At 46.8% G+C, this 20,445-nt stretch overlaps 1 protein-coding gene across 1 annotated transcript in view; it reads right to left on the bottom strand.

Annotated features, from left to right (window-relative positions):
• ncanb (neurocan b) overlaps positions 1 to 4,413 on the bottom strand; it is a 169,884-nt gene extending 165,471 nt beyond the window's left edge. The window contains 2 exon segments of the mRNA XM_063200357.1: positions 3,516 to 3,576; positions 4,402 to 4,413. Of these exon segments, the coding sequence (XP_063056427.1) occupies positions 3,516 to 3,576; positions 4,402 to 4,413 (73 nt within the window).
• Between the last annotated feature and the right edge of the window lie 16,032 nt (positions 4,414 to 20,445).

Raw genomic sequence — 20,445 nt, 5'->3', positions numbered from 1 at the left:
CTCTCTTGTCCAATGGCTCATGATAAGTGATTCAGTGAAACATATCATCATACTGTATATATAATAGGTACAGTATATCATATAAACACATAATGCAAATCCTAACTCTCAGCTGCTTGCGCTGTATGCATACTGTCTGTCAGACATTTGAACATGTAAGTCCACATAATATACAACATTTGTACTTTTCGGTAAATTAAGTTTTTTTTGTCTGTATTCTAGACACAATAAACCATCTCTCTCCATGTGCCAAACCCTCTTGGCCACTGGCTCCTGATAAGTGATTCAGTGTGAGCGCCTCCGCCTGGCCTGGAGTGCCCACCAGCAGGTAAAAAGGGTAATGTGAAGCACATTTGGAGGGCAGCACGGTTCACTGGCTGAGGGTGTGCCAATGTGCCTCCCCTGAGGTCGGGTGAGAGAGAGAGAGAGAGAGAGAGAGAGAGAGAGAGAGAGAGAGAGAGAGAGAGAGAGAGAGAGAGAGAGAGAGAGAGAGAGAGAGGGAGAACTGGAGAGAGAGAGAGTAACTGTCAAGATGTGAAGTTGTGTATCTCTCCTCCCCTCTCCTCCCCTCCTTTCCCCTCTCCTCCCATCTCCTCTTGTCTCCTCCCCTCTCCTCCCCTCCTTTCCCATCTCCTCCCCTCTCCTCTTCTCTCCTCCCCTCTCCAGCCCTCTCCTCCCATCCTGGTGTCGGTGTCGTGTCGGTCCCGCGGGGTCCCGTGGGCAACTCCGCTACAGTCTGCTGCCTGTCACATCCACTGCAGAGGGGGCAGCCTCTACTGGGTCATCAGCCTGCCTCTCTCCATCTCTCTCTCTCTCTCTCTCTCTCTCTCTCTCTCTCTCTCTCTCTCTCTCTCTGTCTCTCTCTCTCTCTCCCTCCCTCTCTCTCTCTCTCTCTCTCTCTCTCTCTCTCTCTCTCTCTCTCATTTTCCTTCTTTTCGCTCTGTCTCTCTATCCGTTTTCCTGTCTCTGTCTCTCTGTCTATATCTTTTCTCTCTCTCTCTCTATTTCTCTCTCTCTCCCTCCCTCTCTCTCTCTCTCTCTCTCTCTCTCTCTCTCTCTCTCTCTCTCTCTCTCTCTCTCTCTCTATCTAGTGCTGCAGGGTCCTGGCTCAGTCGCAGTTGTTTGTATCAGCACTTAAAGAGGAGCAGAGGACACACACACACACATACACACATACACACATACACGCCCACACGCACGCACGCACGCACACACACAGCAGTGTAGACAGGGCAGCCTGTGAGAGGAAAGGCTGACTAGAGCAGCACCACTCCACTCCTCTCTCCTCTCCTCATCACCTAACTGGACAGTAGAGCACCTCTCCACTCCTCATCACCTAACTGGACAGTAGAGGAGCAGCCCCTCTCCACTCCTCATCACCTAACTGGACAGTAGAGCACCTCTCCACTCCTCATCACCTAACTGGACAGTAGAGCAGCAGCCCCTCTCCTCATCACCTAACTGGACAGTAGAGCTCCTCTCCTCTCCTCTCCTCATCACCTAACTGGACAGTAGAGGAGCAGCCCCTCTCCACTCCTCATCACCTAACTGGACAGCAACCCATTTTAACAGAGCAGGAAGACCTGGCCTGCCCTTGCCCTCCTACCGACTGAGAGACTTCCAGCTGTCCAGGTCTTCCTGCTCTGTCAAAATGGGTTGCTTTGTCTACATAGCTACTAGAGCTATAACGATACAGCCAACTCTGATTTGGTTCAGATCACGATTTTTGACCCACAGTTCGAGACACCCCACGTTTTGTTTTTAGTTACCACAATAGCTTGTAGAATAGGTCACAACAGGCTACTAAAATAAAAACAAGCACTATCACCTCATATCATGTGGTTGTTTTCTGAACTGAAGGGTAACAGAACTTTGAGAGGGCGTGTCACGATTCTGCCTTCTTGCATGATGCAAAGCATGGACGCCAGAGATCAAAGACCAAACGCACTACAGGTTTGTCACTCTGCATGTCACAATTTATTGGTTTTATGCAATATTGTTACAGCCCTATTAGCTACCAGTAAGCTGTTAACATATCCCTAATGTAACCCTAATCCTAACCCTTAGATTCACAGAAGGCCAAAATCAAGATCTGGGACGACATCGCAGGTCAAATATTTACTCAAAAATGAACTGGAATTGTGCATGCACACTCTTGATGCATAGAACCACGTAAACTTCACAAACTTATTTCCATCATATGTACAGTAGTTTAGATGAGATTAGATTATTAGTTGTCCCTTAGAGATATTTGTTTTCACATCAGACTGTTCAGTTCCATCAGGTTAGATCTTGTAGTACACATCTCATTTGCTAAACATATAGACACCATTTTCACAGATACATAAACATCTTCAGACCTCCACATACAACACATATACACACATATACACTCCAATATACACTCCTCTACATACCTGTATATTCCTCTCCTCCACATACAACCCATCCATTTTAGTTTGTTTGTGCCTGTGCACATTATGTTGTACTGGTACCTGGCAACATTTCAATACTCATTCACATTTCCTGTGGCGCTAGCCACTCATAATATTCCACTCATATATTTTCCATTCAAGTCATATGACTGTATATTAATGGTGTGGTGTATGTGGGCCAACTGTCATACACATTTGAAATGATCTTGCGGTGGGCCATATAGAATTGCACCGCAGGCCAGATTTGGGCCCTGCGGCCTAGGCTTGACATCCCTGCTCTAGGGGTAAGTAATTGAGAGCACTCTGCCCCTCACCATATGATGCTAAGCTGAGGCTTTTCAATAGAGCGTACTGTATTGGTTATTACATCAGGAAAAGTAAAATATGGGCAGTAGCATAAATGGCCACCAAGCAGTGCATGCCAAACAGTCTTCATTGCCAAAACAAACTGGCCATTTCATAATGCACAAAATTGACCTGCACTTAAATAAATGTGACTGAAGAGGCAACATTTTTGGTTTCCACGACCATTTCAACATTGTTTTCAAAGCTATTCATATTCCATGTGGCGTTTTCATGATCTGAAATGGGCTATTTGTTTAGCACTTGGTCTGCAGCATCCACTAAGGCCTCATGAATATCAAGAGAGTTACAATTGGACACAATCAGAGTTTGTATGTGATACCCAATTTCACATTGGCCAGAGGGCACTTTAGCATTGGCCAGAGGGAACAAGCAATACGCCTGTTTATTGTTGCAGAGAGAGTATCCAGGATGATGAATTTATGGTTTATACACTATAGCCTATTTTCAGTCTACAGTAAACTCAATTTCGGCCATACTGTTTATGCACTTACTCCTGTTTGATATGGCAGAGTTGTACAGTACAGTACTATTGTATCGTATCGCATCCTCCATCTAATGTCTACAGGTTCTGCACAGAACACTACAGTATACAGGTACTGTATACAGTACAGTACTGGCCTTACTCCATCTCATGTCTGAGTTGCACATCACAGCCACTTCACACAGCACTTGACACAGCTCAGCGGCTGCCTGGCCTATCCCGGCAGAGCTGACGTGTCTCACGACTGATAGCTGCGTGATTGGACTGACAGCTGCGATCCTCCTGCTCTTTCCCCTGGCAGAGAGAGGAAACCTTCACATTCACACTCACATTCACGCCTCCCATCACATCACATCACATCACACCACACATCCCGTCCTAGCGAGACAGGACGAGACGAGACGAGACGAGAGGAGACAAGACGTACGGCTCATGTCAAAGAAGAGAGATACAGCCAGGGCCGCGGTCCCAGATCTCCCCCATCTAACATCCCCTCGCCCTAATCCATCTCCCTGAACTGAGGAGGAGGAGGTGGAGGTGGAGGGGGAGGACGAGGGGGAGGACGAGGAAGAGGAAGAGGAGGAGGAGGAGGAAGAGGAAGAGGAGGAGGAGGAGGGGGAGGATGTTGGGTTGGGAGTAGCAGGGTAGCAGGGGTGGAGGAGGGTGTGGAGGAGAGATACATCTCCCTGAACTGAGGAGGAGGTGGAAGAGGAGGAGGAGGATGAGGAGGAGGAGGAGGTGGAAGAGGAGGAGGAGGAGGAGGAGGGGGAGGAGGAAGGATAGGATGGTGGAGCAGGTGTGGAGGAAGAGGAGGAGGATGAGGAGGGAAGAGTAAGAGGAGGAGGTGGAAGAGGGGGAAGAGGAGGAGGAGGAAGAAGAAGAGGAGGAGGAGGAGGAAGATGGAGGAGGGGGAAGAGGAGGAGGAGGAGGAGGAGGAGGAGGAGGAGGGGGAGGAGGTAGGATAGGATGGGGGAGCAGGGGTGGAGGGTGTGGAGAGATACATGAGAGACAGAGGCATCAGTGTCAAAGCACTTTGTGAATAAAACATGGCGCACTGTAACAGAGCAGTACAGTGCGGCTACGGGAGGGCTAATGCTCGAAACATCGCTCTGCTCTTACCCCGGCGTTCATGGCTGATCGAGCACACTGTAGAAGTGCTTGTGTGTGTGTGTGTGTGTGTGTGTGTGTGTGTGTGTGTGTGTGTGTGTGTGTGTGTGTGTGTGTGTGTGTGTGTGTGTGTGTGTGTGTGTGTGTGTGTGTGTGTTTGTATGTTTGTGTGTGAGTGAGGAAAGGTCAGATTGGGGTATTATTTAGAGTCTGTGTGAGTGTGCAGCCTGATCTCCAAAAATTCTGTGCTCCTGGACACGGATGTTAAGGACACAACATCTGTGTCCTGGACCACGGATTTTGCCAAAATTCCGTGCTCCTGGACACGGAATTGTTTTCTGTGATGGACACACGGAAGTGCTTTCTATAGGCTATTACCACAGCACTGTGTAACTCTATCATTAGAAAAATAGATACCAAATGCTAATCCTAAACAAAATAATGCTATAGCAATTTAAGTTGTGCCCTGACCAAAACATTCCCTAACCTTAACCTGTCATTAAAGACATATTTTTGAGAAATACTGTACCTTTTCCAGTTGGTTGCTAGGCTATCAAATTCATGTAATGAATGAAAGAAATCTAGCTGTGCCCAGACCAAAACAATCCCTAACCTTAACCTGTCAGTAGGAAATGTTTTTTTTAGAAAAAATATTTGAAATAAGAAAAATCCTGAGAAAACACAAGACTGTGGAAACATAGAGCTGTGGGAGTATGCAAAATACAATAAGGGATATCGCAACTGGCTCACCTTTACAGGTACTTGCCCCTGCACCATCTGTGAGCCAGTGGCATCGCTCTCTCTCTGTCTCCTTCCCTCAAGGCACTACAAGGTTTCTGTTACTGGGATCGGAGTTGGGTGGCTTCAGCAGGTTATCAAATGGGCACCCCCCCTCACTGGCGTTTCGTTGATTTAAGCCCATGACACCTAAAGGGGGCTCAACAGCAGATCCAGCGTCCTGGACCCACCCCCGCTAAATGCCACCCAACTCCGTCTTCAGTCCTTCATTCCCTCATTGCTTCGGCTCTGCCACCGCACCTCCCTCTGCATCCAAATCCAGCGAGATGCTTCTTCTGCCTGCTTGGTGGCGCTGGCTACAAGGCGCTTCCTGGACAGCCCTTCAATTCCCAGCATCCCCAGGGCTCTCCAAAGCGAACGTCCGGCAAAGCCTCTGCAGCCCACCTCCACCGGGAGATTCCAGGCCTTCCATCCGTTTTGCTGGCTCTCCAGGATAAGGGCTTGGTATTTATTGAGCTTACGCTCATATGCCTCTTCCATCCTCTCTTCCCAGGGGATAGTCAGCTCGATGAGCACCACCTGTTTGGTACCTTTAGACCACAGAACAATGTCTGGTCTCAGGCTAGTGTGGGCTATCTCCTCTGGGAATTTGAGCTGCTTCTTCAGGTCTGCCCGCATCTCCCAGTCATTTGCTGTGGCCAGGACCCCCTTGCTCCTCCCTCCTGCTACTCCGCTTTCTCCTGCCCTGGTGAAATGTATGAAGCGAGGCCCTTTGGAAAGCTGCTTTGTCCTCTTCCTTGCCTGGTCAATGCCATCCGCCAGTTTCGCAAGGATCTGGTCATGTCGCCACCGGAACTTGCCGTCTGCTAAACTTGAGTGACATGAAGAGAGGACGTGCTCAAGGTTAGCCGTCCTTCCGCAGAGCTTGCAGCTTGGGCTCTCGACCATTCCCCAGGTGTGAAGGTTTGAGGGAGTAGGTAGGACGTCATATACAGAGCACAACAGGAACTTGATGCGGTGACCTTCCATGCTCCAAATGTCCTGCCAAGTTAGCGCTCTCTCTCTCGCACTCTCCCATTTAGTCCAGCTGCCTTGTTTGTTCATGGCTACAGCCTTGACATGCCGGCTTTCTTCTTCCGCCCTTCGGACCTCTATCTGCACCAAGCCTCGTCTCTCCTTTGGGTCTGCTTTCTTCCAGCTTGTTCTGGTGGAGCAACCCAAGCCAAGCCTTCCCTGGGCTACTGACCCGACGATGTCTGCATGATGCAGTCTGTCCTCTGCCTCCTTTAGGGCTCTGCTGGCTGACCACTTTCGGCCTGTCCTGATGACGATGTTTGCCTGACGTACTCTCTCGTCTTTACTGTCTCGCAGCATCATGGCCTGGCGTGTTTTTGTCGCCTTGTACTCTTCCACCACAGATGTTATTGGCAGTTGTAGCTTGCTGCCTGTGCTGTACAGGCCAATGGAGCAAAAGCTTTTTGGGACGCCCAGCCACCTCCTCAGGTAGGTGCTCAGCTTCCTCTCCAGTGCCTCAACCGTGGAAACAGGTACCTCATAGACCAGGAGCGGCCAGAGCAGTCTGGGGAGAACCCCATGTTGGTAGCCCCAGGCTTTATATTTGCCGGGGAGGCCGCTCTTCTCCAGAGATGTCATCCAAGTTTCTGCTTGGCTAAGCATCTCCTTCACACTCTGTCTGTCATTGAGGTCCGCCCGGTACCACTTCCCCAAGCACTTCACAGGCTTTTCTTGGACAGCTGGGATGGTGTTCTCTCCGATTTTGAAGCGGAACTGATCCTGGACGCGTCCTTTCTTCAGTACCAGGCTTCTGGATTTTGCCGGTTTGAACTCCATCCTTGCCCAATTTGTGATCTCAACCAAGTCCTCCAGAATCCATCTTCCTTCTGGCACTGATTTTGCTGTGATGGTGAGATCGTCCATGAACGCTCGAATGGGCAGCATCTGGACTCCACTTGCAAGTACTGCACCTCGACGCAACTTCTCTGCTGACTTGACAAGAAGGTTCATCGCTGCGGAAAACAGGATCACTGAAATTGTGCAGCCCGTGACAATGCCCACTTCCAGTCTCTGCCAGTTGGTGGTGAATTCTCCGCAGGTGAAACGCATGTTGAATCTGTCGAAGTAGTACTGCAGAAGCTTCTGAAAACGCTCTGGGATGTGGTATGTCTTCAGTGTCAGCTCCACTAGCTTGTGGGGTATTGTTCCATAAGCGTTTGACAGATCAAGCCACAGCACTGCCAGATTGCCATGGTTTTTCTTCGCATCCTCGATGATTTTGGAGATGACGCTGGTGTGTTCAAGGCAGCCAGATATCCCTGGAACACCACCTTTTTGTACCGCAGTGTCCATGTACCCGTTCTCCAGCATGAAGGTGGTCAACCTCTTTGCCAGGATCCCCAGGAAGATCTTAGCTTCCACATTGAGCAGTGAGATGGTGCGAAACTGCTTGATCCCCGAAGAGTTCTCCTCCTTAGGTATGAAGCACCCCTCTGCGACCAACCAGTCATCTGCAAGGTAGTTCTTCTTCCATGCCACTGTCAGTAGCTTCCAGAGTCGTCTCCTGAGCCTCTTGCAATGTTTGTAGACATTGTATGAGATGCCATTTGGCCCTGGAGCTGATTTTCCTCTGGCTTTCTTTAGAAAGCTGTTGACTTCCTGCCAGCTTGGTTCCTCGGTCTTGAAGGGGACTGTTGGTTCGGCTGGTTTGATGAGCTTATCCATCTCCTCCAGACTGTCTTCCCTTCTAGGATCACTATGAACCTGACGAAGATGTTCCTCCACCTCTTCCCTTGTTGCTTTCAGCTCCCCTGATCTTTTGTCGCCGAGGAGTTTAGACAGGTATTGGAATGGACTCTTGGTGAAAGCTGCCCTTTCTTTCAACCGCCGCCTCCTGTCCCTGCGGTGACACTCAGCTCGCCGCAAGATCTTAATGCGCTCCCTCAGATTCTTCCAGAGTTCTGTGAGTGCTGGTTTCTCGTCTGGTGTTGCTTTGCGAAAGGCCTTCTTCAGCCTCCGCAAATCCGCTCTCAGGGTAGCTATCTCCTTCAGGCGTCTATTCTCCTTGGGCTGGGTGTTTGCTCTTCCTTTCAGCTCTTTCCTTCCGAAGCGCTCAGCACCCATGCTCCAGATTATCGAGGACATGGCCTTGAGCTTCTTCCCCACATCTCCTGCCGTGGCTGCCTCTAGCACCTGGTCCACGTCGCAATCAAACATCTCCCATTCTTTTGTTGCAGCTGCGGTTGGCCATTTCACGCGTTGTTTCCGGACGTCTCCTCCTGGCGTGATCTGCACGAGCTGCCTGGTATCCTGAATCACTTCCCTCTCACTTGGTTGCCTTGTCGCCTCCGTCACACCAGCGATGCTGCTCCTGCCCCCCTCCTCATCATGTGCATGGAGATTCTGGAGACTGTGGTTTGTGTCCTGCTCCGGCCTCTCCTCCGTCTCACCAGGTTTCCCTGTGCGTTGCACATGACTTACAGGTTGCAAGCACTTCATCTTTGTCTGATGTATCTTCAGCCCTTTCTCATTTTTGCATTTCTTCCCACATCTGCAGACCCGGGATGAGTCGCTCAGCTGTTCCGTAGTCGATTGTCCGTTGATGGTGGTCATAACGTTGTTCTGTCCTGTGGGTCGATCATCCTCCCCCGCTCTCGCTCGGCCCCGGGGGTATCTTGTAATATACCTTTCCATAGCGGTTGTTTGGGTTTTCTCCTTACGGAGAGTGTGGTTGGCCTGCCAAGCCGCCACACCCCAGCTCTGGTCTTTCCCAGATGCCAGCAGTCTTTCCTTGCCGTCACCGTTCTTCCTCGGTTGCCAACTTGTCTTTCCAAGTGGTCACTGGGTCTACCAGAAAGGAATATGCAAAATACGATAAGGGATATCGCAACTGGCTCACCTTTACAGGTACTTGCCCCTGCACCATCTGTGAGCCAGTGGCATCGCTCTCTCTCTGTCTCCTTCCCTCAAGGCACTACAAGGTTTCTGTTACTGGGATCGGAGTTGGGTGGCTTCAGCAGGTTATCAAATGGGCACCCCCCCTCACTGGCGTTTCGTTGATTTAAGCCCATGACACCTAAAGGGGGCTCAACAGCAGATCCAGCGTCCTGGACCCACCCCCGCTAAATGCCACCCAACTCCGTCTTCAGTCCTTCATTCCCTCATTGCTTCGGCTCTGCCACCGCACCTCCCTCTGCATCCAAATCCAGCGAGATGCTTCTTCTGCCTGCTTGGTGGCGCTGGCTACAAGGCGCTTCCTGGACAGCCCTTCAATTCCCAGCATCCCCAGGGCTCTCCAAAGCGAACGCCCGGCAAAGCCTCTGCAGCCCACCTCCACCGGGAGATTCCAGGCCTTCCATCCGTTTTGCTGGCTCTCCAGGATAAGGGCTTGGTATTTATTGAGCTTACGCTCATATGCCTCTTCCATCCTCTCTTCCCAGGGGATAGTCAGCTCGATGAGTAACCTATAGAGAGAGCACTTCTCTGTGTCCATCACGGAAAACAATTCTGTGTCCAGGAGCACGGAAAACAATTCCGTGTCCAGGAGCACGGAATTTTGGCAAAACGTAATGTAAACGCTATGTGCCCGGTACGGTAATGTAAACGCTATGTGCCCGGTACGGTAATGTAAACGCTATGTGCCCGGTACAGTAATGTAAACGCTATGTAAATGCCTGGTAATGTAAACGCTATGTAAATGCCTGGTAATGTAAACGCTATGTAAATGCCTGGTAATGTAAACGCTATGTAAATGCCTGGTAATGTAAACGCTATGTGCCCGGTACGGTAATGTAAACGCTATGTGCCCGGTACGGTAATGTAAACGCTATGTGCCCGGTACAGTAATGTAAACGCTATGTGCCCGGTACGGTAATGTAAACGCTATGTGCCCGGTACGGTAATGTAAACGCTATGTGCCCGGTACGGTAATGTAAACGCTATGTGCCCGGTACAGTAATGTTAATACTTCTGCTTGAGCACGGAGCTGACAGGTAAGAGGAGGCTTGCGGCTTGTGGCTCATAGAGGGCGGTGAATGGGCTGTGGAGGGGTGAGGTGAATGGGCTGTGAAGTCAAGTAGTGCTGGAAATGAAAACCCACTTGGGAAACCGCAACTCCCATTGTCATTGTCACACAGCACTCCACAGCACACCGTGCTCACTGCACACAACAAAATTGCATTTATGCCAGTGCCCCCCCCAATGGCACCCCAAGGGAGCAGTGCATAGCCCATTGACTGCAGCAGAGACAATAAGACACTCACCACAGCCCATACAGCAGAGACACTGACACACTCACCATTAGCCTGATTATCATCAATACAGGGCACGGCCTGGCTACCTCACCACAGCCCATACAGTAGAGAAACAGAGACACTCACCATAGCCCATGTACAGCAGAGGCACTAAGATACTCACCACAGCCCATACAGCAGAGACACTCACCATAGCCCATTGACTGAAGCAGACACCCCAGCAGCACAGTCCGCAGTACCTTCCTCCCAGGTACCATCTTTGACCTGCAGAGAGAGAGAGAGAGAGAGAGAGAGAGAGGGAGGGGGGGGGGGGGGGGGGGCGGGGGGGGGGGGAGAGAGAGAGAGAGAGAGAGAGAGAGAGAGAGAGAGAGAGAGAGAGAGAGAAAGAATTGATTAAAAACACTTTATTCACAACTACTAATAAAAACGACAATGACAAAGCAAATCGATAAAAAAGGGACCATTAACAAATCAGAGAGAGAGAGAGAGAGAGAGAGAGAGAGAGAGAGAGAGAGAGAGAGAGAGAGAGAGAGAGAGAGAGAGAGAGAGAGAGAGAGAGAGACAGGGAGGCCGAATCCCATTACTAATTTCTTCCCCTAACCCTACGCTTTCAGACAGAGAACATAAGTGTTTAGTGAGAGACAGAAAGAAAGAAAGAAAGAATGAGGGGCAGAAACATAATTTCCTTCTTCTTTCTGTTGAGATGAGGACATGAGGAGAGCGCTGATTAGCTTGGGGTCAAGCGGAGTCTCCTTCCCACAGAGATGTACCCAGTTCATCAAACTCTAATGACACCAGAGCATTAGGGGGCGCCGCGGCCTCTCAATCTTTACTCTTTCCGGAAAGAGGTGACGGAGGTCTTGTTTGTTCAACCCGGCCTTGATTCGATTCTAAACACACTGCACACCATTCCTCTGGAGAGCTCTCTTCCTCAGTCTAACACCTCCAGGTTTAAATCATTTGCTTTCTACCTCCAGAGCCGATCGTGGCTCGATGCAGCACAGAGTCATTTGGTGTTCATGATTGAATAGGGATGGTTTCACACATCAGCTGGATGGATATTGGCCAAATCACTCTTAACCCCCTGACTCCAAGAGCTTTGTTACTTTTTTTTTGGAAAAGGCTGTGAACATTCCATTATTCAGTTTTGATGTTTTTGAAAGGGATTTTTTTAGCAGATGGTGTGAAAAATAACATAATAATATGCTGCAATAGTAATGATCATTCTGACATGTGACCTGCATGCTGTGCATGGTATGCACAACGCTATGTAGCTCAGTTTGATTACGTATATGATGTTCACTCACAAAAGCATAAAGAAAGATCTATCGCACACCAAAAAAGTCTTTCTTGAGGTGCTGGCTTCTTATGCAAAGTTAACATACAAGTGTTTAAGAAAATAAAGAGAATGCCACACACCCTGCTCCATGTTTTAATGTTGAAGTGAGTTGAAGTTCTTCAAACTTACACAACACCAACATCTAAAGTGTCTTTATATTCACCCCAATTAGTGAACACCTGGTCCCCTATAGAGCATAGAGCTCATCCATTGGTTCATCACCCTAAATGTTTCTGAGCACAAGGCTCACTCATTAGGCTCTCTCAAAAGCTTATCATTCTGACATTTGAAGTGAAGTGAAAGCCCATTGGGAAACTACAACTCCCATTGTCATTGTGACACAACACTCCACAGCACACAAGCGTTCACTGCACACCCGTGCAAGGGGGCAGCCCCCAATGGCACCCCAAGGGAGCAGTGCGGCGGGACGGTACCATGCTCAGGGTACCTCAGTCATGGAGGCACTGGTTAATTACTCCCCCCACCAACCTGGCGGGTCGGGAGTCGAAACGGCAACCTTTGGGATACAAGTCTGACACCCTAACCTCTTACCCATGACTGCCCCATGACTGACATTTGGTCTGTTTGTTGGTTTGCAAATTCCCTGTAGCCCAAGCAGATCACAAGCTTGCTACTGATGTTAGGGGTGGGTCAACTGGGCAATTGCTCAAGGCGGCACCCGGGAGCTGCACCATTACAAAAGTAGCTAGTCTACGTGTATTGAGTGCTCAATAATCAGCTGTTTCAGAGCTGGTTGGATCAAATTTGTGGCCAAGTTTTCACTTTCTGAGCCAAGGGATTGACACTGTTGCTGGAGGGGATATCGCCCCCAGTCATTGGAGTATCGTCACTGCTTGTGAAAACATGTTCCCTTCACAACAACACCTATAGCATCTCATCAAATACACTGTCAGAGCTAGGGGAGGCTAGCCTTCGCGCTTCATGCATCTTCGTTTAACAACTCTCTAACCACTAGGCCACGGCTTCCCAAATACAGTACACAGTCAGAGCTGGGGGAGCCCACCTACTGAGCTTTTAAACACAGCACCAGGATGCAAAACATTCTCCTGCTCAGAAAACTGTATTTGTACAGCACCAGGATGCAAAACATTCTCCTGCTCAGAAAACTGTATTTGAACAGGCACATTCATACAAGACATGCAAACCAGTGTAGGCTACTTTACGTTTGATTAAAACTACATACCCAGGTGAAAAACCCATATACTTAAAGTGTACTTTTTTTGACCGTACTTAGTACAAAGTGTACTATTTTCGGCGATTTAAAGTGCGCTTCATTGCACTATTAGTGCGCTGAAGCACTACTAAAGCAGTACTTCAGCACACTTGCTGCACACTGAGGATGCTAAATTGGCACCGCTTTTGGACAACTTTAAGTGCACTACAAGCATACTTTTGAAAGTATGCTCCAAACACGCTTCTCATGCATTCGTATGGCATTAATAGTGTGCTTGAGTACACTTCTATAACATTTTATTGTTACTAGAAGTACAATAAAAGTATATTAACTTCATGCTTCTTTGGAACACATTGGAACATTTTAAGTCTGTAAAAAGTATATCATATTAAGTATTGTAAATATATAACAGGTATGCTTGAAGTATATTTACAGTACACTCCCAAGTACAACGAATAATATAAATGTAATACTACAATCCATGCTGGTCCTCAGAGCTTGTACATTACACACAGCCACATGTCACAGTAGTGATACAGTATGCATGCCTAGCACGACTGACATTTACAATCGTTGCATTGTTACAGAGATTTCAGATACACATTTCACTTTATTTCATTCTTGTTCCACCTTCCTGCAGTTGATCATTTGAATTGATCACTAATGGTGACCCTTGATTCATTGTTTGAACAACTAGTTCCAACTTACCTCTCACCATGATAACATGGGAAGTGTGAGCCTATATATACCAGAACATATACGTGACCATCATAATGACGGTGGGAACATGGCCATTTTTTGTGTACCACTTTAAAATTTTAAAACTCCTACAATAAACGCAGAATATAACAATGAGTAATATTTTCATGCAAACCAAAGATATTCCTTAGAGGTAAATGGCTTTCTGTTTGAGAAATTTAGCTCCAAGAAGTGCATTGCATGATGGTACATGCATGATGGTGCATGATGGGTAAATGAACTTTGTGTAAGCACACTTTGAATATATTTGGGTGAAGTACAATCATGGTGCACTTAGAAAAAGTGTACTTGCAATATGTTAAAGCGATTTACTTTAAAGCGCACTATAGAAAATCACACTTCAAAGACATTTGGGTGAAGTGTAATCATATTGCACTTTTAAAAAGTACAATTGCAATATGTTATTAAAAAATACACTTTTAGTAAGTTCACTATTAGAACACTATTAGTATATTCCTCTAAATACACTTTAGCCAAACATCTTCGAAGTACACTTGAAGTACGGTTCGCTAAGTGTACTTTCTTTGAGAGCAACTTAATTACATCTAATTTTAAGTACACTTTAAATAAGCATATTTTAAACATACTTTTTCTTAGCACAAAAAGCACGAGTGCACTTTTAACATGCTAAGTACACTTCAGTCATGCTTTTATTGTACTAAATTGAACCACTTTTTCACCTGGGATACCCTGCCTTCATTAAAAGCTAAGGTATGTCTATGCCAGGGAGCTAGCTCAGAAGTTAAAAACCATGGAATGAAGTCAGAAAATGATATAAAATAATAATAAAAAAGAATGGCATATAATCATCAGAATCGAAGAACACCTGCAGCATTTTCACAGAATACAAAGTCAGGGCTGGAGGAGGCTGCATCTTGAGCTTTGAAATTCAGCACCAGCATGTACTGTGGAAAACATTCTCCTGTTGGTGTTTCATTCACATTTTAACATTTGTTTTCGTTCTCCTAGAAACACTAAAGGGTACAAATGTCTGTACAAGGCAAGCATTCTGAGAGGAGTTTTATAGCATACGCTCCTTAGTGTCTTCGCTTCCTTTTTGGTTGTGTGTATACAGTATGCCCTTGCAAGTGTGTGTGTGTGTGTGTGTGTGTGTGTGTGTGTGTGTGTGTGTGTGTGTGTGTGTGTGTGTGTGTGTGTGTGTGTGTGTGTGTGTGTGTGTGTGTGTGTGTGCGTGCGTGCGTGCGCACGTGTGTGTGTGTGTGTGTGTGTGTGTGTGTGTGTGTGTGTGTGTGTGTGTGTGTGTGTGTGTGTGTGCAATGTGTTTTTGTGTGAGAGCGAGAACCAGGAAGACAAAGGGAGGGAGCCAGGCTAAATAATGTGTGCAGCAGGTCTGGCAGCCCGTAGCCAAGGGCGCTATGTGGAGCACTCACTCTCCAGGAGATTGGACAGAGATAGCTACGGCTACTGCTACTGCCCATTACAACAGCGCAGTTTGGTCAAGCACCCGTCAAACACACACACACACACACACACACACACACACACACACACACACACACACACACACACACACACACACACACACACACACACGCACACGCACACACAGCCGTATAAGCTATCGGCCTTTACAGAGACAGAGGACGAGGGAGGACAGACTCTGTGTGTGTGTGTGTGTGTGTGTGTGTGTGTGTGTGTGTGTGTGTGTGTGTGTGTGTGTGTGTGTGTGTGTGTGTGTGCGTGTGCGTGAGTGTGTGTGTGTGTGTGTGTGCTTGCGTGCGTACGTGTGTGTGTGTTTGTGTGTTTGTCAGAGACAGAGAGACAGCAAAAGAGGGTGAGAGATAGACAGATACATGTTGAAAGAGAGGGGGAGGGAGATAGATAGATAGAAAGAGAGGGGGAGGGACAGAGATGGAGAGAAAACCTGGCACTGTGAGAGCTATGCATCTTGTTGCAATGTGTTGGCGCCTTGACCATATCTGTATTCTCCACCACTTTCCCAAAGCCATAAACTACAAAAGAACACCAGTGACTTCACAAAATGCTTTCAAGTGAGGTTGTGTCCAGCACGCACTCCTTAAAACAAGCCAAAGTCCTTGAATGCGGGCGCTTGCACACATTTGTGACACTGTGGTGTGGTGTCAAGGGTATCATTGCCAAGTGCAAAAATGGCTCATGCACTTTCAGGTAGGGCTGTGCAATATATCAAATTTATATTGTGATATCAATATTGCTGTCAAACAATATCAAATGACATAATATCGAGTTGAAACAATATTTTCATCATTTGTCTACACTGCCAAAAGGTCGGTTACTCTAATGCCGTGTTTAGATGAAGAGCGAACTACGCTGACTGGTAGCGGAGGTAGCAAAAGAGTTTCGCCTTGAATTCGCTGAATTCGCTCTGGATGTGGTATTGGCATGATTGATTTAGCATCACATAATGGCTCTGGTTTGACAGCCTGGGACATTCATTGATAGGAACATTCCAATTGGCTTTCGCCGAACCATGTCATAGCTCATTACCATAAGATTAGCTTCACTTTAATCATTAAAATTCGCTCCGGTCGCTCAGTTCGCTTCGCCCCTGGCGAATTTGCTTAGGTAGCGCTGGTTGCGTGCCCTCCATAGAGAAATAATGACTTCTGTCGCTCCATTAGTGTAAGTCGCTCTTGGTCTGAACAAGGCATAAGCCGCATACTCATGAGCGGCCATCCGGGTGCTTTGCTCGTGAATTAGCGTTATGCCCCTTTATGGGGAAAATCAAACCGAATGTCTCATTAACTTACATGCTACATCGGCTAGCCTAAATGAACACAGTTCATGCTTAAACTACCGCTGTTTGGCCATATTATTTTAACAGCCGGCAACACAAAGCGTTTTCAGCATGTTGTGCGTGAACAACGCTAGTTTACAGGTCCTTATCTTTACTTTATTCTTCCCCCAACACCACCAATTTACTTGCATTGGCTATATTCCCCCACAAAAGGGCACATAGAAAACGTCACGCCATTCATGAGTATTACATTCCATTGTGTGTTCCTCTATGGCCCTCCACTCACACTGCTGAAGGGAAGGAAGATTGTGAATTGTTTAGCACAATTATTTCACTTGAAGAGAAATATCGTCTAAAAAAATCGTGATATCAATATTGACTGAAATAATTGTGATACTGATTTTTCTCATAATCGAGCAGCCCTACTTTCAGGAACTCAGGGACATTTGTGCCACTGTGGTGTTGTGTCGAGTGTATCGTTGCCAAGTGCATAAATGGCTGATGCACTTTCAAGAACTCTGCTTCCATGTTGCCATGGCTCTGAATGACACAAAGACCCAGTTTGGCTCCGAATCAATAATCCCCCAGTGACACGTTATCGCTCGCCCTCTCTATTTCTCTCTCCCTCACTCTATCTTGCTCTTTCTCTCTCTCTCTCCCTCTCTGTCTCTAAAATTTTCTCCCTCTCCCCCTCCCCCTTCTCTCTCGCACCCTCAATTTTTTTCTCTCTATCTGTTTTTTCTCCCTCTCTCCGTATTTCTCTCTTTGTCATTGCAAAGAGCTTCTTGCACTCAAATGCGCCAATCAGTGAGGTGAAAAAGCAGCGGTATCATTTCACCTCACCTGTCATCTCCCTTTTTCACACAACCGCAGGCACACACACACACTTCATCTCATTTCAGCCTTTCACTCCGTCACTCAGCCTCTCTTTCACTCTCTCTGTGCTTCTAATCAAAACTGGACATTGGACATATTAAATAGCCCTTCTCTCTTTCTCTCTCTCTGTCTCTCTCTCTGTCTCTCTCTCTCTCTTCCTCTCTCTCTCTCCTCTTGTCTCCTCTTCTCTCTGTCTCTCTCTCTTCTCTTTCACTCCACCTCATTGAGACAGGCTGCCTTCTTTCTCTCCTTTTTTCTCCTCTTGTCTCTCTGTCTCTTCTCTTTCACTCCATCTCGCTGCGGCAGGTGTGATGGTTATTGTTAGCCTGGTGAACCAGCGCCACCCGCTGTACGGCAAAATGTTTTGTCTACGGGTGGGTCTGGCCTCGCATAATGATTCAATGAAGCCAGAATGCCATGAATCTGGCAAACCAATTACAACGCAAATATGTGTTTTGAATCAAAGCGGGCAGGGTTTTGAGGGAAGGTAGTTCTCATCAACAATCTTCGGATGTATTATGCATCGAGGCCAGACTAAATTAGACATCCACATTTAGTCTGGTTTATCAGGCTAGGTTATTGTGTTTCCTGGTGACCCCTGCACCCCGACCGCTGGACCCCATCAGCAGGGGCATCAACACGGCAGGGTCACAGAGCATATCTCCATCAACACGCCCTGGACCCACAGCATATCTCCTAATTGTATCAGTGTGACCCGCCACCCACGCACACACACTCAAACGTGTACACCCACAAACACGTGCACGCACCCGCACAACCACATTCACAAACGCACACACACACACACACACACTCAAACACGCACACACACACACACACACACACACACACACACACACACACACACACACATTAGAAACGCACGCACGCTTGCTTGTGTGCATGCACACACACACACACACACACATGCACTGACGAGCAGTTCTAACAAGTATGTAGCTGACAGTCAGTTGACAAACTGAGAGACTGAGAGGGCCTGGGGCTACTGGAAACTTTAGGAACAAAAACACACATAGTAAAAGTACATGCACTAAAATGCATAGACACACGCATCGTAGATCATTGCACCAAATAATGATATTAGTCGGTGGGAAACAACCACTGTCATATTGTGTGAAATGGTCTTCCCCATTAAGACAAGCTCTTGCTGTTGCCAGAATGGCAATGGCCAAATTATAATATTTTACTGAAGGCTGTAATGTCATAGTAGTGCAGAACTATATTGTAGTGTCATAGTAGTGTAGCACTAGTGTGTCATAGTAGTGTCGTGGTAGTGTCATAGTAGTGTAGCACTATAGTGTAGTGTCATAGTAGTGTAGTGTAGGTGTCATAGTAGTGCCATAGTAGTGTCATAGTAGTGCAGCACTATAGTGTAGTGTCATCGTAGTGTCATAGTAGTGTAGTGTAGGTGCCATAGTAGTGTCATAGTAGTGCAGCACTATAGTGTAGTGTCATAGTAGTGTAGCACTATAGTGTAGTGTCATAGTAGTGTCATAGTAGTGTCATGGTAGTGTCATAGTAGTGAAGCACTATAGTGTAGTGTCATAGTAGCACTATAGTGTCATAGCAGTGTAGCACTATAGTGTAGTGTCGTGGTAGTGTCATAGTAGTGTAGCACTATAGTGTAGTGTCATAGTAGTATCATAGTGTAGCACTATAGTGTAGTGTCATAGTAGTGTAGCATTGTAGTGTAGTGCCACAGTAGTGTCATAGCAGTGTCATAGTAGTGTAGCATTGTAGTGTAGCACTATAGTGTACTGTCATAGTAGTGTCGTGGTAGTGTCATAGTAGTGTAGCACTATAGTGTAGTGTCATAGTAGTGCAGCACTATAGTGTAGTGTCATAGTAGTGAAGCACTATAGTGTAGTGTCATAGTAGCACTATAGTGTAGTATCATAGTAGTGTAGCACTATTGTGTAGTGTCATATTAGCACTATAGTGTCATAGCAGTGTAGCACTATAGTGTTGTGTCATAGCAGTGTCATGGTAGTGTCATAGCAGTGTAGCAGTAGAGTGGAGTGTCATAGTAGTGTAATAGTTTCATAGTAGAGTAGCAGTATTGTGTTGTCATAGTAGTGTCATGGTAGCTTCATAGTAGTGTAACAGTATTGTGTTGTCATAGTAGTGTCATAGTAGTTTCATAGTAGAGTAGCAGTATTGCGTTGCCATAGTAGTGTCATGGTAGTTTCATAGTAGAGTAGCAGTATTGTGTTGTCATAGTAGTGTCATGGTAGCTTCATAGTAGTGTAACAGTATTGTGTTGCCATAGTAGTGTCATGGTAGCTTCATAGTAGTGTAACAGTATTGTGTTGTCATAGTAGTGTCATAGTAGTTTCATAGTAGAGTAGCAGTATTGCGTTGCCATAGTAGTGTCATGGTAGTTTCATAGTAGTGTAACAGTATTGTGTTGTCATAGTAGTGTAACATTGCACTGTGGAGTGTGCATTAGAACACTACTCGCATAATGGCCCAGAGCAGTGTTGTGTTTTGCTAATTGTTTTGAGTTGGAATGGTTTAGACCAACTACAGCATTCAATGCCCTCTAAAGCTTCCTCTATGAACATGCCCAAGGCTACAGCAGACACACACTACAAGGTCTGAAGTCCCTACTGTACTGCCACTGCATACTCTAATGCAGGGATGTCAAACTCAGGCCCGGGGGCCAAATTTGGCCCGCGAAGCCATTTTATTCGGCCCGCGAGATCATTTAAAATATCTTTCACAGTTGGCCCACATACACCTTAATGTATAGCGTAACATGACTTGAACATGAAATTATCTGTGTCACGGGATGTGCAGACACATTTGAATTAACAAATATGATGGGAAAGAGTGTGTGTGAAATTTAACTATGAATATGAAGTGCATGTACATACAATTTTAGTCCATTTTTAAAAATAAATGTTGAGTTCGGCCCGCGACTTCGTTCCAAATTTTGATTTTGGCCCTCAGTCAATTTGAGTTTGACACCCCTGCTCTAATGGCTGCTCTTTTATCATCTTCTCAGAAAAAAACAGGTTTGTAAATGCATCAAAGCACCCTTCCAATGCAGATAGAGAAAGAGAGAGAGAAAGAGAGAGAGAGAGAGGGGGGGGGGATGCAGTAGGAAACCAATGCAGGTTAA

The sequence above is a fragment of the Engraulis encrasicolus genome, chromosome 6 (assembly GCF_034702125.1).
Source record: "Engraulis encrasicolus isolate BLACKSEA-1 chromosome 6, IST_EnEncr_1.0, whole genome shotgun sequence".
NCBI lineage: Eukaryota > Metazoa > Chordata > Actinopteri > Clupeiformes > Engraulidae > Engraulis > Engraulis encrasicolus.
Note: the sequence above shows the minus strand (reverse complement) of the source record. Positions and strands in the feature narration are given on the sequence as shown.